A 19611-nucleotide genomic window follows, 5' to 3' on the forward strand; every position below is an offset into this window, starting at 1 on the left:
TAACACATGTTCAAGATAGGAATTTCAAAACATCAAGTAGGACATATATACAGCGCAGACATCTTTCTCATCCTTCTGCCTCCCCATCACCCTACGCACAGGCAGTTTCTAAAACAAAACCAAGGAAAGTGGCAGCATCATGTGAAAACATAAGCACAATGGGGTATGTCACACTAATGAGCCTTAAACATATTATATAAAAACACATTAAATAAACAACATGGCTGAAATCAACGCCTATCTCTAAGTAGCGAAAACGCGAGTGCTGACCTATCTCTAAGTAGCGAAAACGCGAGTGCTGACCTAAATTACACACACGCACGCAGATAATCAACAGGAAACTTCCTAAGAAATGTTCACCAAAGTGTTTGGATATAGGGAGTGGTCCTGCATACCAGATGCGACCATTAAAAACAATCTCGTTCACAATAGCACCGTAACGGTACAGTACATATGAATGATCTGAAAATGATCTACGAGAACTACACGAAGAATAAAGAATAAAAGGCAGGGTTACACAAGGCGACTTGAAAAAGTAGAGACACTACTTGCTTATTGGATTGGAAGATTATGGCTGTTGACAGACAAATGTGTGCTCAGCTTTTTGATCATAAGCAAGTCCAAGTTCGTTGCAAAACACTGAAAGGGAAGGGGTGGAAGCCTGGAGAGACATCACGGGTTCATCAGTCCAGAAACCGACCTCTTTCATACAGCAATCCCTTCACAAGCACTGAGGTGGCTCCCTCGGGGGAAGCGGGGGGAGGGGAATGTTTCGGGCGTGTTGCGGCCCCAGTCACTGCTCCTCTTCGGGAGGAGAGGCAGGGGCTCACTCGGGGGACGCGCTCTGGATGGCCTTGGGCTCCTTCACGGCCTCCTCCCCCCAGTCGCCACCGTCGACCTCCTCGATGACCACACTGCGCACGGTGCCGGCGTCCAGGCAGTGCGGGGCGACGCCATACACGCCGGGGTCAGAGACAGAGGCGTGGAAACTCTGCACCCCGCACCTGCTGCAGAAGCTGTGCAGCGCCGGGTGCGCGTGGGATCGATAGGTGACGATGCTCTCGGCGCCCAGCAGGAGAGTGAAGCGCGAGGCCGGGACGAGGAAGTGTCGGTGCTGCTTCTTCCTGCACAGCCTGCAGCTGCAATCCACCACGCGCAGGTCTGCGGGGGCCCAGACGGCGAAGCGGACCGCGCCGCAGTGGCAGCCTCCGGTGTGATACACCAGGCCTGGGTACTCGAAGGTGTCCAGCAGGAACTTGGCGGCGCCCTCGCAGCTGAGGCCCCGCCGCTTCCTGAACGTCTCCCAGCGCTCCCGCTGCGCGCCCAGGTCCATCTCGCCAGAGGACACGGCGGGCGCCGGGGGCTTCGGGGATCGCAGCGGGCCTTTGGAGCCTGCCTCCCGGGTCCGCCGCCACCAGCGCTTCCGCCGCAACCTTGCGGGATCCCGCCTGGCCGCCGCCGACTTCCTTCCCGCCGCGTGGCTCCCCACGCGGACTTGGAAAGGGGGGCGCCGGGCGCCCATGGCCGGGATGGCTGCACAGGCGGTGGCGGGATCCCCGGGACGCTTTCGCCCCCGCGACTGGGTGCTGGCGCCGTTCCTCACTCTGCCCATGGCGCCTGCAGCCTTCCAAGCGCGCGCCCACCGCCCCTGGTTTCCTAGTAAGTTACTGAGCAGCCTCATTGCGTCAGCCTGATTGGCCACTTGTTGAATGTGATGTAGAGACCCTTTCTTTGACCCTATCAAAACAGCCTTTACTGGCCTGAAATTCAATCATAAGGCATTTATTGTCTGAGCACCTGCTGGGCACCAGGTACTGGACTGGATTCTGAGGATGTAGAGATGTATTAAGCTTTCCAAAACACTTGGAATTTCCTAGGGTCAGTTATACAAAAATATAAATCAAATAGTGTGGTGCTTAATCTGACAGAGATAGGAACAGAAGCCTCTGAAACACAGAGAAGGATCCATAGACACAATAGGTAGGGTGACTAGGAGGGATAATAAGAGTCCTCCTGCAGGACTGATTCTTTTATTATTACTTATGTTTTATTTTCATCTGTGCTAACTTTCTTTGTGATGAAGTCTATATAATTATATAGCTACTCCTTTTTAATTAATGTTTGCATGATATGCTGTTTTCCATTCTTTTCACATTTATCTATATTCTTTAAATTGAAGTGATTTTCTTATTTTTTAAGATTTTCATGTGTTTATTAAATGTCGATGGCAGTTTGGAGATTGATTTTCCTAACACAAAGCATTAAATCACAATGGAAAAATGGCACATCTTTGTTATTGACTAGGATCTTCAAAACTGAACTATATAATCGACAGTTTGCACGGTCCATCCAAGTCCGAGCAGAGTTATTGGACTTTCCCACTTTATGGACATGATGCATTCAAAGTCTGTAGTTGATTTCAGGAAATTTATGTGATGTTTTGGAGAATTCTGTTTCATATCCCTGATATGATACAAGTAGCTTGAAAATAGGCTGAAGGGAGAGGGACAATAGAATTCAATATTTTTACCCTGGGCATGCCTGTTTTTTGAGAAGCTCAATTGTATTTATTCTGTTAAACTCTGTAATATTGTGAAACAACATTTTAGAATATATTCCTAACCAAGTATTTTTAATACTTGATTTTTTGTGTTTTTTTTTCAAAATCAAATTTTTAAAAAGATTTTTATTTATTTATTTATTTGACAGAGAGAGAGATCACAAACAGGCAGAGAGGCAGGCAAAGAGAGAGGAGGAAGCAAGCTCCCCGCTGAGCAGAGAGCCTGATGTAGGGCTCGATCCCAGAACCCTGAGATCACGACCCGAGCTGAAGGCAGCGGCTTAACCCACGGGGCCACCCAGGCGCCCCTTCAAAATCAAATTTTAATTAAAACTCAGTATTAGAACTTCTCTGGAATAATCAGAAGATACTGAACCAGTTCTCCCTCTTGTCAACAATTGCGTGGAATTGATGAACTGCTCTCTCCCTTCCCTTTTAGATAGGACATATATTCTTAGTTCATTATGTTCCCCATCTAGCCTAGGTAACCTTAACCTGCCTGACTTCTTGAAGTATTGAATTTGTGATACCTTTGTAAGCTCTTAGCCATATACAAATGGAATATTCCAATAGCTTCTAGTTCTACCTTGATTCTTTCTGTTCTGAAGTGACTTTAATACAAACATTGTGTGGTTAGCTGTGTGTCTTACTGCTACTGCCAATATCTGCCTTTAAATTCACATAGTTTATTTTAGGTTAATCGTTGATATGCTAGTGTTTATGGCTACCGATTTAGTATTTGTTTTCTTTTGTTTCCTATATATCTCATTCAGCCATCCCTTCTTTCTTGCCTTCTGTGCCTTACTTTAAGCACTATAGGATTCCGTCTTGATTTTATTTTTTTAGTGTTTTTTTTTCATGTTTTGCTTTTTAAAATTTTCTTATTGACTGCTGTGGAATTTACAATATGTGTATGTGACTTATCACAGTCTACTGGTAACAAGTTTCATCGTTTCCCTGAAGTGTGGGAACCTCGCTCCTATTTAGGTCCCTTTACTTTTCCTACTTTTGAACAAAGTTGCATAGTTATCAGATGCTTTTATGATTTGTTGTAATCACATAATGTGATTTCTCCAACTCATGAGTCTATTGGATGTCCCATATGCATGTTCTTTCTCCTACATTTTCTTTTTTTTCCAACTATACTTTCTTTCTGATGCTCCTCGAAATCTCCTTTTATCATTTCTGTTTTAAGCACATATTTTAAATATTCTCTCAGCATAGATCTGTCACTAACAAATTCTCTTCATTTTCCTTGCCTGAGAATGTTATGTTTTCTCCTTCATTCATTAAATATAGTATTGCTGGATACAAAACTCTTGGTTCACAGCACTATGTTGAACACTTAAAAAATACCAGGATACTTAATACCCCTCATAAGCCAGATGAGAAATTTATCATCTCAAAAACAGTTATTCATCTGTAATCTATGTGTCATTTTGTTCTAATTGCTCCCAATGTTTTTGTTTTTTAGTTATAAAAGATTGACTCTGACGTGTTTTGGCATAGATTTATTTGGGTTTGTCATATATGTGGTTCACTTATTTTTGAGACTCTCTAGGTTTATATTTTTCACCAGGTTTTAGACATTTTAACTTATCATTTCTTATTATAAGTTTTCAGTTCCACTTACTTTTTCTGGAACTTTGACCATATGGAATTTTGGAAAATTTGGTATTGTCCTAAAATTCTCTGAAGAAGGATCTGCTCTCTTTTCTTCAGTCAATTATTTCTCTCTTGCTCAAATGGGGTAAATTCAATTGATCAGTGCTCAAGTAGAGTAATGCTAATTTCTACAATCTCCACTCTACTTTTGAGCCCATCCAGCAGTGTTTCAAAATTTCTATTGTTGTTCTTTTTTTTCAGTTCCATAGTTTCCTTTTTTTTTTTAATAACTTCTATTTATCTCTGAAATTTCCGTTTTTTTTTTTCATCTGGCTCAAGGCAAATTGTAATTGCTTACTGAAACATTTTTATGATGGTTGTTCTAAAATATGTGTCAGATAAGCAAACATTTGATTCATCTCTGTTAGTGCTACTTGCTTATCTTTTCTCATTCGAATTATGATTTTCATGGTTCTTGGTATTGTCAACAGAAAATGAACAAACCTCTTACATTTCTAAAAGAAGTAGGAAAAGAGTTTTATTCGAACTGATGTGACCACAGCTCAGGATACACAATATTCAGAAAGAAGAGAGTGCTCCAGAAGAGGAATGTTTAATACAGGGTTTATACATTTTTGGTTATATCAAAAGTTACAAATTATCATAACAAAGGTCATTCCAGAAAATTACAAACATTATGTTAATACTTTTTGTATGTGGGAGGTTGCTGGCTTTGGAGGTATGGGAACTTAGGATGGTTTTTAAATTATATCTTTAGTTTGAAATGTTTCTCTTAGGTTGCTAATGACACAGATGTACACTGTGTAGTTAGGGCAGAAATAGAATCGTTTGAAGTCATTCTGACATTGCTAAATGTTAAAGTACAGTGAGTTCGTTAGTGGGGTCTGAGAAGACACGAGAACAGATTAGGGGGAAACAGTTATCTGAAAAACAAGTTCTTAATTCTTGTTAGTTCTTTAAAATATTTATTTATTTATTACACACACAAACACACACACACACAGAGCACACAAGTAGGCAGAGCAGCCAACAAAGGGAAAAGGAGAAGCAGGTTCCCCACTAAGCAGAGATCCCTACATGGGGCTGAATCCCAGGACCCTAAGATCATGACCCAATGCAAAGGCAGACGCTTAACTGACTGAGTCACCCAGGTGCCCCAACTTTTTGTTAGTTTTAACTTCATTAACCCTGTGGGACATGGTTTCAAGTCCCCCCTGATTGGTGACCATTCCTCAATCTTGAAGAATTGAGAGAATAAACACCCTAGCTACTTCTTTATGTCCTCAGGTGACGTAGCTTTTGCATGAAGTGCAAAGTTTTTGCAAATAATATTGTGACATGCCTATGTGTAGGGCCAAGCAGAAACTGTTACTCTAGGGGTCACAGCAAGGGAAACATAAGCAACATGGAATCAGACATGCTAACTTTTTTTCAGTTATAATTTCCCGTTGTCAATCATTCATCTCATTTCTATGGACCATTGAAGGAGGTCCATCATTTGTAACTGCTTAAAACTAATTTAGGGTGCAGTACGGGCTTTGGGATGGAAGCATTTGGCATGGTGCAGGACACAACATTTGGTCCTTTGTGCTAATTGAGGGGAATGAACTATCAGGGAGTTCCTTATCTGAAAGCTTGGATAGTTTGTGACATTCTTTGGTACTACATGACATCATTAATTTTATCCCCAATTATATTTTAAGGAAAAGTGACAGCAGAGTTAAACTCTCTATCCCCTCTAAAGCTGATCTGATATCCCTGCATCTCTAAGAGAATAGATCAGTAAATTAGTTCCGGTTCACCCTGGGAAGGAGGTATGGTGGGAAAGGACTTCTCATAGCCAAGTGGCTTGTGGCCTGATTTTATCAGTGTGGATTGCTATTTCCCTCCCAGAAGGGGTTAATATAGGCGCAGCAAGGGATGCCAGCCATCATATAGACTCTGCCTTAGTTAGCAAGCAATCAGGTAATCAAGAAGAGGCATTTTTATGGAAACAAAAGAAAAACAGAGGTTAATGGTTGGAGCCAATTATAAACCCAGTGCCTAATTTCTTCATGCTGCCAGTGAGAATATTTTAGATGTGAGCCTTGAAGCAACCTCACATGGAGGGGGAGCAGGTAGTGGCAATCTGATGGATTTTTCGGGTTTGCAGTTCAAATGTTTCTTGTGATTCTTTTGAGTGACCCACTGAGCAGCAGGCACAGCAATTGTCCATATATGAGGGGTTGTTGCAATTTCTCTGAAGGTTACCTCCAGTTGTCTAGCTTCAGTCTGCAGGACTGGTAAGGCTGCTGAGGGACTCTGTAAGCAAGGTGTCAGGCTGACATTTCCAAGGGACTCTACCGGCTTCATAAAGTCAACCTGGGTTCCTTAAAACTGCCTTGTCGTATCTGAGTCTATGCATGACTCTCAAATGTGACATTCCAGTCAAAGCCTTGATCATATAACCAATATTACTAATGGTGTCCTGTTATGAGGAGAACAGATTTTTATCGAACTTGTGTAAATAATTACAATTGCCATGACAGAAAGAATACTCACTAGGAGTTTCTGAATTCTGGAGGGCTCAGGTAAGGAGAAAAGAAAAAGGCTTCAATTTGTTCATAAAGAAATATTTTATCAAATTTGTGAGTCATAGATCCCTTAAGAGAAAAAGTTTCCTTAAACCTGGAAGAGCAAACATTAGAGAACCAGCAATATTTTCAAACAAGAGTCATGAAAACCTCATCTTCCTTAACTCATTTAGTTCCACGTTATTAATTTTTCTTTTGTTTGGATGCAGTTTTCCTATTAGATTTGGAAATCCTTACTCAGTTTACTTTTATGATCTTAAGGGGATCAGGAATTTGTATTTGTCAAAAGTCCTTCTCATGAATCTCCTCGAAGCTGAAACATATTTTTCCAGAGTACCAGAACAATAACTGTAAATGACAAAAGACTCAAAAATGGACATGGTTTGATGAGACTGCTGAGAGTTCACTACAATGCAGTTGACAAGGAAATGTGGTTATTTTTGTGACACACAACATTCTAATAATTAGGAGTTTAAGTGATGACATTATACCAGAACACATTAAAACCTTAGGAATTTTATATGGTTTTAGAACAGATATAGCATTTACCCACAACGATAACCTCAGAAAGTTTATCATCATTTGTTTGATGTTGCTTCCCATGTTACTTAACATATTAAATAAACAAGCCTAATTATTCAAAAAGACTTCATTTAGGATTTGAATTTCTGGGAAGTTGGATATTTTTAAAATTTTATTTTTTCATTGGAGAGAGAGAGAGAGAGAGCGAGAAAGAGAGAAATGAGCAGAGGAGAGAGGCAGAGGGGGAAGCAGACTCCCTGCTGAGCGGGGAGCCCAATGCAGGACTCGATCCCAGGAGTCTGGGATCATGACCTGAGCCGAAGGCAGACGCTTAACCATCTGAGACACCCAGATGCCCCTGGGGAGCTGGATTTTTAAAAAGCCTCAGAAAGTTTTAAAGCATGTGCTTACATAGATAGGATCATAGATTATTCTAAAACCTGATATTCAGTTATCTGTTTAACCAAGGTTTCCATGAGATTTGACGGAATAGTTGTTAGCAAAAACTAACTCCTTTAATGTTGAGAAAATTTAGTTGTATTAAGTAATTAAAGACCTGATAAAGCCAAATGTGGAAACCTCATTTTTCTGGGCAAAACGGGGATAAAACCTTGTTTATACTCTCTTATTAATAGCAGATCAGTAATCCATGAAAGACTTGTCTTTTTTAACACAGAGAAAAGCCTAAATTTAATTTTATCCTAGTGTGCTTTTAAAACTCACTTATTCTAATCTGATTTCAGTCCTGGGCACACAAAAAATTCTTTTCCAAAGATTCCCCTTCACAAAACTTTTGTAGTTTCTTTTAGATTTCATCCTAAACTTTCCCTCTCAAAATAACCAGTCTCATTTTAGGACAAAATTATTTTCTTTTCTGTCAACAAAATGTATTCACATTCCTTATCCCTTATCCCTTTCTTGCCTATCTCCTTCTTTCCTACATACAAAGTTGCTTTCTTTATCATTTTCCAGCAGTCTCAATCATATTGATCAGAATTTTAATTCTTAGGAGTCTTAGTCTCCGGTGAAAAATAACTAATAACAAATTGAGAATTACTCCATTAGAATTCTTTAGATTGGAAAAATTGTGAATATATTTCAGAATATCTCGAAATGTCTTTCTTTTCGTAGAAGAGTCTTCCAATAAGGCACAAAGCATGTTTGCCAACAGACCCAAGTATCTAGTTCCTCTGCAATAGGAAGACAAAAGCAAAATAAGTCAGTCAGAGAAAGACAAATACCACATGAGTTCACTCATATTGTGGAATTTTAAGAAACAAAACAAATGAGCAAAGTTAAAAGGAGAGAAAGACAAACCAAGAAACAGACTCCTAACTATAGAGAACAAACTGATGGTTACCAGAGGAGAGGTTGTTCAGGGAGGAGGGCTAAATACATCATGGAGATTAGGGGCGTGCCTGGGTGGCTCAGTGGGTTAAGCCCCCGCCTTCAGCTCAGGTCATGATCTCAGGGTCCTGGGATCGAGCCCGGCATCTGGCTCTCTGCTTAGCAGGGAGCCTGCTTCCCCCTCTCCCTCTCCCTGCTTCTATGCCGACTTGTGGTCTCTCTCTGCCAAATAAATAAATAAAATCTTTAAAGAAAAAAAAAAAAAAGGAGGGCACTTGTGATGAGCACCGGCTGTTATAAGGAAGTGTAGAATCACTATATTGTACACCTGAGGCTAATACTACCTGCATGTTAACTGGAATTCAAATAAAAACTTTAGTATTTTTTTTTTAACTGGGAAAAGTCTTAGATATCCAATGATTTAACTTCAAGTTTTAGGTTACCAGTGACTTTTGGAAGCTATTTAAATGTTCACCTATACATGTTTTTACTTATTTAACTTATTTGTGCTTAACAATTACCCATAAAAATTTCATGAGACAGACAGAATTAACCATTATTTTTTAAATTTTTTAAAATTTAAAAATTTTTTTTTTTAGAGAGGGAGGTAGGGGAGGTAGAGGGAGAGAGAATCTTAAGCAGGCTCCGTGCCCAGTGTGGAGCCTGACATGGGATTCAGTCTCACCCTGAAATCATTATCTGACCCAGAATCAAAAGTCGGGCACTTAGCCAACTGTGCCCAGGTGCCCCTCAACCATTATTTTAAGTCCCCTCTGCTGGTAGGTTGCAACAGAGATAACATGAACTTAACTAATAAATTCAGGTAGAACAGAAGTTGGCTATCTGTACTATATTTGAAGTTGATAACACTAAAGAGAAGCTTATTTTAATCAAATCGACAACCTTCAATTAACTTTAGCATCAAATATGTTGCACATGTATCCACTAAAAAAAAAAATAAAACAACAACAACAACAACAAAAAAACCCAAAAAAAAACCTGTTCCCCACTGGTCAATTTTATTTGGGGCTCCTGTGGAGAGGTCTAAAGAGAGTGGTTTAAGTCCAGGGGGAGACCTTGGGCTCCTTCATGTTGATTTGGGAGGTGCTTCCATTTGAACCTCATAAGGAGGTGGCCCAGTAGATTGGGGTGCTCTTTGCTCCTTGATAGTGAGGGTTGGGGGGGCAAGAGCTGATGACCCTAGAGGCACCAAAAATGACATATGAGCTGGCTGTGGGAGCAGCCCAGGTGGTGGCGCAGGAACAGTTGGAGGCAGAGGCAAAGTGCCCCAGGCAAGGCTGGGGGCAGATTTAAAATTATGGACTCACCACTTTTTTTTAAATCTCCGTCTCCTGTCTGGTTGCTTTTGAGCCCTCTGGAAGAGGCAGAGGAGCAGGCAATGGGTTGGGCACCATTTGTGATGTTGGTGCACGGAGAGCAGGGGCTGGATTTAGGATTTCTAATGTCTTCCTGCCTTCCTCCTCTTCTTCCTCATTATTCTGACCATTGGAAAGGGGATCAAGTGCCTTAAATTCTGTTCATCTTCGTCTCTTTGGGCCATTGAGCAGGGCCCTTCCTGTGATGCATCTTTAGTATGGAGTACCATAAAAGTCTGAATGTAGGGAATGTTATCTCAGAACACGTGAACTTGAAAATCATTTGGATTAGCTTTTATCCTTTTGAGTTTTAGAATGCCCATTTTTACAAGCACTTGTCTTTAAACTGATTAAATAGAGCTCTTTAACAAATTAATTTTAGCAATACCATCTGGAGGTAGAGAAAATATCTCATGTTTACAACACAGATGGAACATACACACAGGATGCAAACAAAATTTAGTCTATGTTTCATTAATATTTGTGGAGGGGACACTAAAAACCCAATTTCCAAGTATCCCCCTTTTATTGACACAAATCAATTTTAAGACAGCATTATAATTTGTGGATCCATTAATTGGTCATTTTCCATTTCCAGTTAGAAGATGGCTGGTTTTGTGCAAAGATACCAAAAGCTGCAGCAACAAACAAACAAGATGAAGTCAGAGTAGCTCTGTGATCATAGGTTCCTTGCCAAAAGCCAGGGACTTCATTGACTGAACCAAATGGCTTGCTAGTGTCTTGTCACTTAATCTTGTAGCCAGCGTTCTCTAGTTGTGTGCTCAAGAAATGAATTCATGCATGTCAAAAGAACCCATTTGGGCCATCTGAGACTCGAGGCTATCCTGAAATTTTCCCATTTAAGTGGGCACTTGCAAGTCTAGGCTCCTATGTGCTATACACACAGCCTCCCAGGGTTTCCTGTGGGTGGTTGTTGGTATTCCTGGGGTTCTTTGAAGTGCAGGTTTCTTTTAGTTTCAGTTTTATTTTTAGAGTGAGGCTTGAATAAGGTCCTAGGATGTTAATTTTGCCTTGGGAGTATCACTGCCAAATGGCCGTGATACAGTCTCGTGCATGTCTTGGTTTCTCCCCAGTGGGGTCTCAGAGCACTGAGGGTGCTAGGAGCACTCACAGGGATGGTCACTGCTTATGTGTGCATCCCTGGAGGAGCCAGTTGTTCATTACCTCGTGAGATGGGAAATTCCTGTGGGACCCCTACAGGGCTTGAGGGATATCATCAGACACTTCTGCTAGCCTTTTGGTCACCTGAGAGAGCCATTTGGCCAGAAGGAGCAAGTGTCCCTTCTCTTTGGAGCTAAGTGACTCAGCCTCTCATATTTCTAGCCAAGAAATTCATTCAAGCCCTATATTAATAACTTCAATTAGTATAATGCCAAATTACAACAACCGATTCATCAACTACCCCCCGCCTCCCGCCCTGCCATGTTATTCCCACTGGTAACCTTTAACATCTTGAATGCAAGTCAGGACTATCAACTCAAACCGAGGAGGCCCCGGTATCAGGAGAACTCACCAGATACACCTGTCAGGTGCTGAGAAGCCAGAGGGGCACAAAGCGCCCATGCTGATATTGAGGGCTGAGTTCCAAAGGACCTCCAGGTGTTCTCAGGCAAGTTGCTCTGCTATCAGTTGTCAATGAAAAAATGAACAAACCTTGTACAATTTCTTTTAAAAGAAATAGAGGAAGAGAATTTTTTTTTTGGAGCCCAAGTGAGGACAGGTGCATGGGATACACAATCTTCACAAAGAAGACATTGCTCCAAAGAAGGAATGCTTAATACAGGTTTTTATTTTTATTTTTGTTACCAAAAAAATAGGTCACAAAGCATCATGCAAAAGGGCATTTCAGAAAGTTGTAAACTTCATCTTATGCTTTTAGTATGTACCAGGTTACAGGCTTCAGATTATGGGAATGGAATTTAGGAGATTTTTACTCTTTAATTTGCAACGTTTCTTTTAGGTTCTTTGCTAATGAAGCAGATGTACAATGTCTGCTGGTGGCAGAAATTGAGCCCATGCTTAGAAATTTGGTGGAGTCATTCTGACCGTGGTAATCGTAGAGCTTCCTGGGGAGCCCAGGAGCAGTGCCCACAAACCTTAAAAGTGAAAAATTACCTTTAGCAACCTGGCAGGTGGGTTCGATGTGTGCTCAGCTTTAATTAAATCTCTCTTCAGCCCTGGGCTAAGGCTTAAAGTGTCTGTGCAGCCTGCCTCCTGCAGGTGGCTCTGTGCTTGTGCTGGGGGCCAGGGGAGGAAAAACAGCACCTGCCAGGTCCCTTGTTTTCAAAGAATTGCCTCAACATGTTCCAAAAACTGTATTAACAGATCTGTCTACCATTTGCCCCCCACCAGCATTGTGCAAACTGCTGTTTTTATGTGCGTTCTCCTTGGGCTACTGTCTTTCTAAGGGCGGTGATCCAGCTATCACTTGCCCTTCTTGCTCACCCAGTGATGAATCTGCTTGCTTTTAAAGCTCCAGGCTCCAAATATAACTGGTTTTATTAACTCACTGAATTCAGCCCCTCTGGTTTTTAAAGCCAAATGTTATGGAAATTAGTCTTCCTTATATGAGCTCCCTGGTGTGAGTGCCTGTTTCTCTCCCTCTCCTTGCACAGTTCCAATTCTCCTATGTTCACTTTCCCTCCACCTTCCTGACCTTCCTAACCTTTCAGATGCAGCTTCTTCTCTGTATTTAGTTGTGGAGTTTGTTTTGCAAGTGTTCTGATCACTCTCTGATATATTGACTTGGATGTAGATGATATCTAGTTATAAACATGAGATGGAGTAAGCTCAGGGTACTCCTACTCTGCCATCTTCTCAAACTCCTCCCAATCATGCTCAACAAAAGCATTTCTAAGAGGGAAGCTTATAGCAATAAATGCCTAAGAAAAAGGAAAGATCTTAAATATACAACCTAACGTTATACCTCAAAGAATTAGAAAAAGAACAAACTAAACCCAAAGTTAGCAGATCAAAGGGAAAAAAGATTCAAACAGAAATAAATGAAATAGAGACTAGAAAAAGACAAGAGATTTAAAAAGAAAAAAACAAGAGTTGGCTTTTTGGAAAAAAATCGACAAACTCTTAGCTAGACTAACCCTCCCCCAAAAAGAGGATTCAAATAAACAAAATTATAATGGAGATTAGAACCACAGAAATACAAAGAATGATAAGGGGCTTCAGTGAACAATTATATACCAACAAATTGAACAATTTAAAAGCTATGGATAAATTCCTATGAAATTACAATATACCATGTACAAATCATGAAGAAATTAAAAACCTCAACAGTTCAATAATGACTAAAGAGATTGAAGTGAAAATCTAAATTTTTCCAACAAAGAAAAGCCCAGGACCAGAGGGTTTCACTGGTGAATTCAACCAAATGTTTATTTTTTTTTTAGCTTGAAAAGAAAGCTTTTGTTTATTTTTTATAATACAAGAAATGCTTAATTTTTATTATGTTATGTTAGTCACCATACGGTACTTCATTAGTTTTTGATGTAGTGTTCCATGATTCATTGTTTGCATGTAAGTCAATCAAAGAAAGACAATTATCATATGGTTTCCCTTCTATGGGGCACATAAGGAATAGCATTAGGAGAAGGAAGGGAAAAATGAAGGGGGGGAAATCAGAGGGGGAGACAAACCATGAGAGACTGTGGACTCTGAGAAACAATCTGAGGGTTTTGGAGGGGTAGGGGTGGGGGTTAGATGAGCCTGGTGATGGGTATTAAGGAGGGCATGTATTGCATGGAGCACGGTGTGTGGTACATAAACAATGAATCTTGGATCACTGAAAAAATTAAGTTTAAAAAAAACCCACAAGAGATAACAAGCGTTGGCAAGGATGTGAAGACAGGGGAACCCTTGTGCACTGGTGGTGGGAATATAAATTGGTATAATCACCATGGAAAACAGTATGGTGTTTCCTCAAGAAATTAGAAATACAGCTAACATATGATCCAGCAATACCACTTGTTGGTATATACCTAAAGGAAATGAAATCACTATCTCAAATAGGTATCTGCATCCCCATGTTCATTGCAGCATTACTCAAAATTGCCAAGACGTGAAAATGCGTGTGTGTGTGTGTATGTGTGTGTGTGTGTGAATATTACTCAAGTATAAAAGAGAAGAAATCCTGACATTAGCAATAATATGTTTAGACGTTGAGGGCATTATACTAAATGAATAGGTCAGGAAGATAAAGACAAATACTATACAATCTTATTCATATGTGGAATGTAAAAAACAAACAAACACATATTTATAGAAACAAAGAACACAGTGATAGTTGCCAGAGGCTTGGGGTGGGGGAAATGGGTACATGTTGGTCAAAGGGTACAAACTTTCAGTTATCAGATGAATAAGTCTGAGGATGTAATATTCAGTGTGGTGACCATAGTTAACAATATTGTATTGTATTATACACTTAAAAGTTGCTAATTGCATGGAGCACAGGGTGTTATATGTAAACAATGAATCATGGAACACTACATCAAAAACTAATGATGTATTGTATGGTGACTAACAAAACGCAATAAAAAAAAGTTGCTAAGAGAGTAGACCTTAAATGTTCTCCCCACACATAAAAATGTAATTATGTGGTAAGATGGATATGATAACTTAGCTTATCATGGTAATCATTTTGTAATATATGTGTGAGTCCAATCATCACATTGTTCACCTTAAAGTTACACAATGTTATGTGTCAGTTATAACTCAGTAAAGCTGGAAAAATAAAATAAGACCAGAAACAAAAAAGAGCAAACAATGATAACAATGAATTGTAACTAATTGAATAAAATAAGAATCTATGAATCTGAATTTCCCTGATGGCTAAAGATGATGAACATTTTTTCATGTGTCTGCTAGCCATTTGTGGGTCTTCACTGGAGAAGTGTCTGTTCATGTACATCTTCTGAATTTTTTGATGTGATTATCTGTTTTTTGGGTGTTGAGTTTGAGAAGTTCTTTATAGATCTTGGATATCAGCCTTTTGTCTGTAGTGTCATTTGCGAATATTCTGTGGGTTGCCCCTTTGTTTTGTTGACCGTTTCCTTTGCTGTGCAGAAGTTTTTTTATCTTGATAAAGTCCCAAAAGTTCATTTTCACTTTTGTTTCCTTTGCCTTTGGAGATATGTCTTGAAAGAAGTTGGCTGTGGCCGATGTTGAAGAGGTTACTGCTTATGTTCTTCTCTATGATTTTGATGGATTTCTGTCTCATGTTGAGGTCTTTCATCCATTTTGAGTTTATCTTTGTGTATGGTGTAAAAGAGTGGTTAAGTTTGTGCTATAAATATATAAATGAAAAGGAGCACTAAAATTACTCCATGAAAGTTTTATGATCAATGAGATAGATATTTATATATTCTCAAAATATCTCCTCACAGAATCATTAATAATTGCAATGGAAAATAATAAATTTACATTGGTGTTTCTGTCAAATATGCCTAACCTCAATTGAATCATGAGAAAACTGTCAGATGATCCCACCATGAGTGGCACTCTATAAAATAATTAGCCCAGAGTTTTGAAAAATGTTAAGGTGTAGAAGATAAGGAAAGCTTAAGAAACTAGTCAAAAGTGAAGGAGTCTATAAGTGACATGACAATTAAGTACCATGCATTATCTTGAAATGGATCTTTGATCAGGAAAAAAATGATATAAAAAGTATTGGGAAAATTGGTGATACTTATGTAAAATCTATAATATTTTCATCTATGCAAATGTCCTTATTTTGATAATGATATTTTTCTTGGGAATGACAATGAATATTTAGACACAAAAGGACATGAAATCTGCAATTTATGATTCAGAAATAAATAGGTGTGTGTGGGAGAGAGAGAGAGAATGATAAAGCAAAGGTGGTAAAATGTTAACAACTGAGAAATTTGAATAAAGCGATAGAGAGTAAATGGGGATTCCTTTACTATAATTGCAGCATTTCTATAAATTTGAAATTACCTTGACATAAAAAAATTCCAAAAATTTTGTCCAATCCTGCATCATAAGCTGTCTGGATGGGAACATATGTGTGCAACACCCCATCACACATCCACGCTAGAGGTGGTTTCACATAATGTTAATGCTTGAACTATGTGTTCCAACTTGGACACTTCACACTGCTAGTAAAAGGTGGAACTGGAATGTAAACCCAGTTGGCCTGACCCTATGCCCACATTTTTTAACTTATTCACGTTAATCAGATTAAACTCATAGTTTTAATGGGGAATGAGCTGGGTAAACCAATATTTTCTCTGAACTGCTATTGGGGCCAGGGATGAAGCCTGTTCCTTGAATATTCCATGCTTCCTGGTCCCTGGGACCTCAAGCATGCAGTTCTTCTGCTTTGAAACCTGTACCTACTTCCCACTGGCCTAACTCATACTCATCCTTCACATCTGAACATACAATTCATTTGAGGAGAATATACCCCCTAAACAGTCCACTGTTCCAGAGTGAGGGAGAGTTTTGCCTATCACATAGTGCTCTAGTCAAAGTTGAAGATTCTGTATTTGTTGTCTGCAGGTGACTGAATCCCCTAAAAGGGTCTTGTTCAACCATGTTCAACCCCTTGTTCAACCATGAAGCCCCAAATCCCTATTGCACAGTGATGCAAGGTCCACACCTGAGGTCCACACATCTGAGAGGTCAAATTGGGTAGTTAGGATAGGAGGACTAGGATATATAGGAGAAATCCATCAAAATTCTTGTGTTACTCATCTAGGTCAGTTTAAAACATGGATGAAAATTTAAAGCAAAAAAATTTACTTTTTCTTGGAATGGAAAATGGAGGATAAGACTTATTATCCTGAATGAATCAAGATCACATTCAGGATTAAGAAAGGATAAGTTTAATCTGAATTTGGGAGCAAGTTTATGGAAAATTTTTACCTCAATCTCCAAAAAATATGTTCAAGGGTAAACAATGCTTTTTTGCTAGATTATGCTGTGCCTAGATATGATGCCTGAAACTGTTAGTATTGATGAAAGTATCATAACTGAGAAATCAACCAGACGCCAAAGAATTTCTTCCTGTACCATCTGAAGACAAGACTCAGGTGCCTCTGACTTCTGATGCTGCTCCCAGAAATTCTCTTCTGTGCATTTTAGGGTCCACAAAAGATCCATTAGTTACACAGAGCTGTGCCTGTTCCTACAAAGTCCACTGGAGGGCACAATCTCTTCGCTGTTGCCAGCTACTACAAAATGAATTGTTAGGGCTAATAATTTACAGCTAATTTTTATAAACCACCTAAGGAAGAAACCATATTTATTCCTTAGAGAGAGGACAAGAAAGAGATGATTAAATGACAATCTTACTCTCTGTTCCCATCCCCCAAGGGTTTTGGCTTGCTGCTTCTCCATATTGATGATGTTGCATACAAAAAACATTTTTTTAATTGAACAAAAATAAATTTATTTATTTATTATGTTATGTTAGTCACCATATAGCACATCATTAGTTTTTGATTTAGCGTACCCTGAATCATTGTTTACATATAACACCTAGTGCTCCATGCAATCCATGCCCTTCTTAATACCCATCACTGGGGTCACCCATCACCCCACCCCCTCCCTTCTAAAACCCTCAATTTGTTTCCTGGAGGCCATAGTCTCTCATAGCTCATCTCCCCCTCTGGTTTCCCTCCTTCAGTTTTCCTTTCCTTCCCCTATTGTTCTCCATGTTATTGCTTATTTTCCCCATATGAGTGAAACCATATGATAATTGTCTTTCTCTGCTTGACTTATTTCACTTAGCATAATTCACTCCAGTTCCATCCATGTTGATGCAAATGCTGGGTATTCATCCTTTGAATGGCAGCGGTCTGTTTGGGTCCCCATGTATTCCTTCTTAGGGAAAGCATGAGGAGAAGGGTTGGGTTATAAGGCTTCTTTGTGACAGGATACGAGTTTGTAACCAGGGCTCAGAATTTGACTATGACAAGGCCTCAAAACTCCTGCTTTCCAAATAAAAGTCAGGCCTGTATGTTGTTCTCCATGCCCATAAGTCACTAAAGATGCTAAATACAATATAGTAGTTGATCAGAAGATAACTTCCAGGAAAACACAGCTGCAAGTCTCTTTGGTGTTTCATGGGCCTTTGCTGCTGAAGAACCCTTAGAGGTGAAAACTCTGAAGCAGGCTTCCCCTACCTTTCCCAGAGAATTCTTGTTTCTGGAGAACTCCGTTATTATTGTGCCCTGTGTAGTGTATGAGGACAAAAAGAGGAGTTGCTGTTAGGTCCAGTTGTCCTATAGTGTTATACAAGCCTTCTGTTTCCTAACTGATACTTTTTTTGGTTAGAGTGTCCATTATTGAAATTGGGGTATTGAAATCTACTATTATTATAAAGCTGCCTATGTCTTTCTTCAATTGTCCTCATATATTAATAGCTTTGATCTTTGATACATATATATTTATAATTGTTGTATTTTCTCCATGTATTAACCCTTTTGTCATTACACAATGTCCTTCTTTTTCTTCTGACAGTTTTTGACATAAAGTTCATTTTCTCTCATATTAATATAGCTGCTCCTACTCTTTCTTATTTACCATTTGCATGGTATATCTTTATTCAATCATTTCATTTTCTTTTTTAACAATCTTATTTATTTGTCAGAGAGAGAGGGAGAGTGAACAAGAAAGAGAGAAGCAGACAGAAAGTGAGGCAGGCTCCCCACTAAACAAGGAGCCTGATGCAGGACTTGATCCCAGGACCATGAGATCATGACCTGAGCCGAAGACAGATATTTAACCAACTAAACCACCTAGCCATCCCTCAATCACTTCATTTTCTATTTGTGCATGTCCTTAGATCTAAAGTGAATCTCTTGTAGATAGCTTATAGTTGAATCTGTTTCTTTTTAGATCCATTCTTCCAGTCTTTGTCTTTTGATTGACACATTTAATCCATTAACTTTTTTTAAAAAAAGATTTTACTTATTTATTTAACAGACAGAGAGATCACAAGTGGGCAGAGAGAGAGAGGAGGAAGCAAGCTCCCCGCCGAGCAGAGAGATGGATGTGGGGCTCGATCTCAGGACCCTGAGATCATGCCCTGAGCCGAAGGCAGAGGCCCTAACTCACTGAGCCACCCAGGCACCCCAATCCATTAATATTTTAAGAATTACTGATGGGGACTTAGAATTGTCCTTTTGTTCATTGGTTTTCATATCTTTTGTGTGTGTGTGTGGTTCTTTTTTTTTCTTTTCAGCGTAACAGTATTCATTGTTTTTGCACCACACGCAGTGCTCCATGCAATCCGTGCCCTCTCTAATACCCACCACCTGGTTCCCCCAACCTCCCACGCCCCGCCGCTTCAAACCACTCAGATTGTTTTTCAGAGTCCATAGTCTCTCATGGTTCAGCTCCCCTTCCAATTTCCCCCAACTCCCTTCTCCTCTCTAACTCCCCATGTCCTCCATGCTATTTGTTATGCTCCACAAATAAGTGAAACCATATGATAATTGACTCTCTCTGCTTGACTTATTTCACTCAGCATAATCTCTTCCAGTCCCGTTCATGTTGCTACAAAAGTTGGGTATTCGTCCTTTCTGATGGAGGCATAATACTCCAT

At 39.7% G+C, this 19611-nt stretch overlaps 1 protein-coding gene across 1 annotated transcript; it reads right to left on the reverse strand.

Moving 5' to 3' along the window:
• Positions 1-737: 737 nt before the first annotated feature.
• On the reverse strand, positions 738-1685 carry LOC132006854 (centromere protein V-like protein 3). The gene has a single exon (XM_059384921.1). It carries the CDS (start codon positions 1679-1681, stop codon positions 827-829), a length of 855 nt encoding a protein of 284 aa, XP_059240904.1. The 5' UTR covers positions 1682-1685; the 3' UTR covers positions 738-826.
• Positions 1686-19611: the final 17926 nt, after the last annotated feature.

The sequence above is a fragment of the Mustela nigripes genome, chromosome X (genome assembly GCF_022355385.1).
Source record: "Mustela nigripes isolate SB6536 chromosome X, MUSNIG.SB6536, whole genome shotgun sequence".
Lineage (NCBI taxonomy): Eukaryota > Metazoa > Chordata > Mammalia > Carnivora > Mustelidae > Mustela > Mustela nigripes.

What these genes read in the sequence shown, in the direction of transcription:
- LOC132006854 (XM_059384921.1), bottom strand. Translation starts at nt 1,681, where the DNA reads ATGAGGCTGCTCAGTAACTTACTAGGAAACCAGGGGCGGTGGGCGCGC.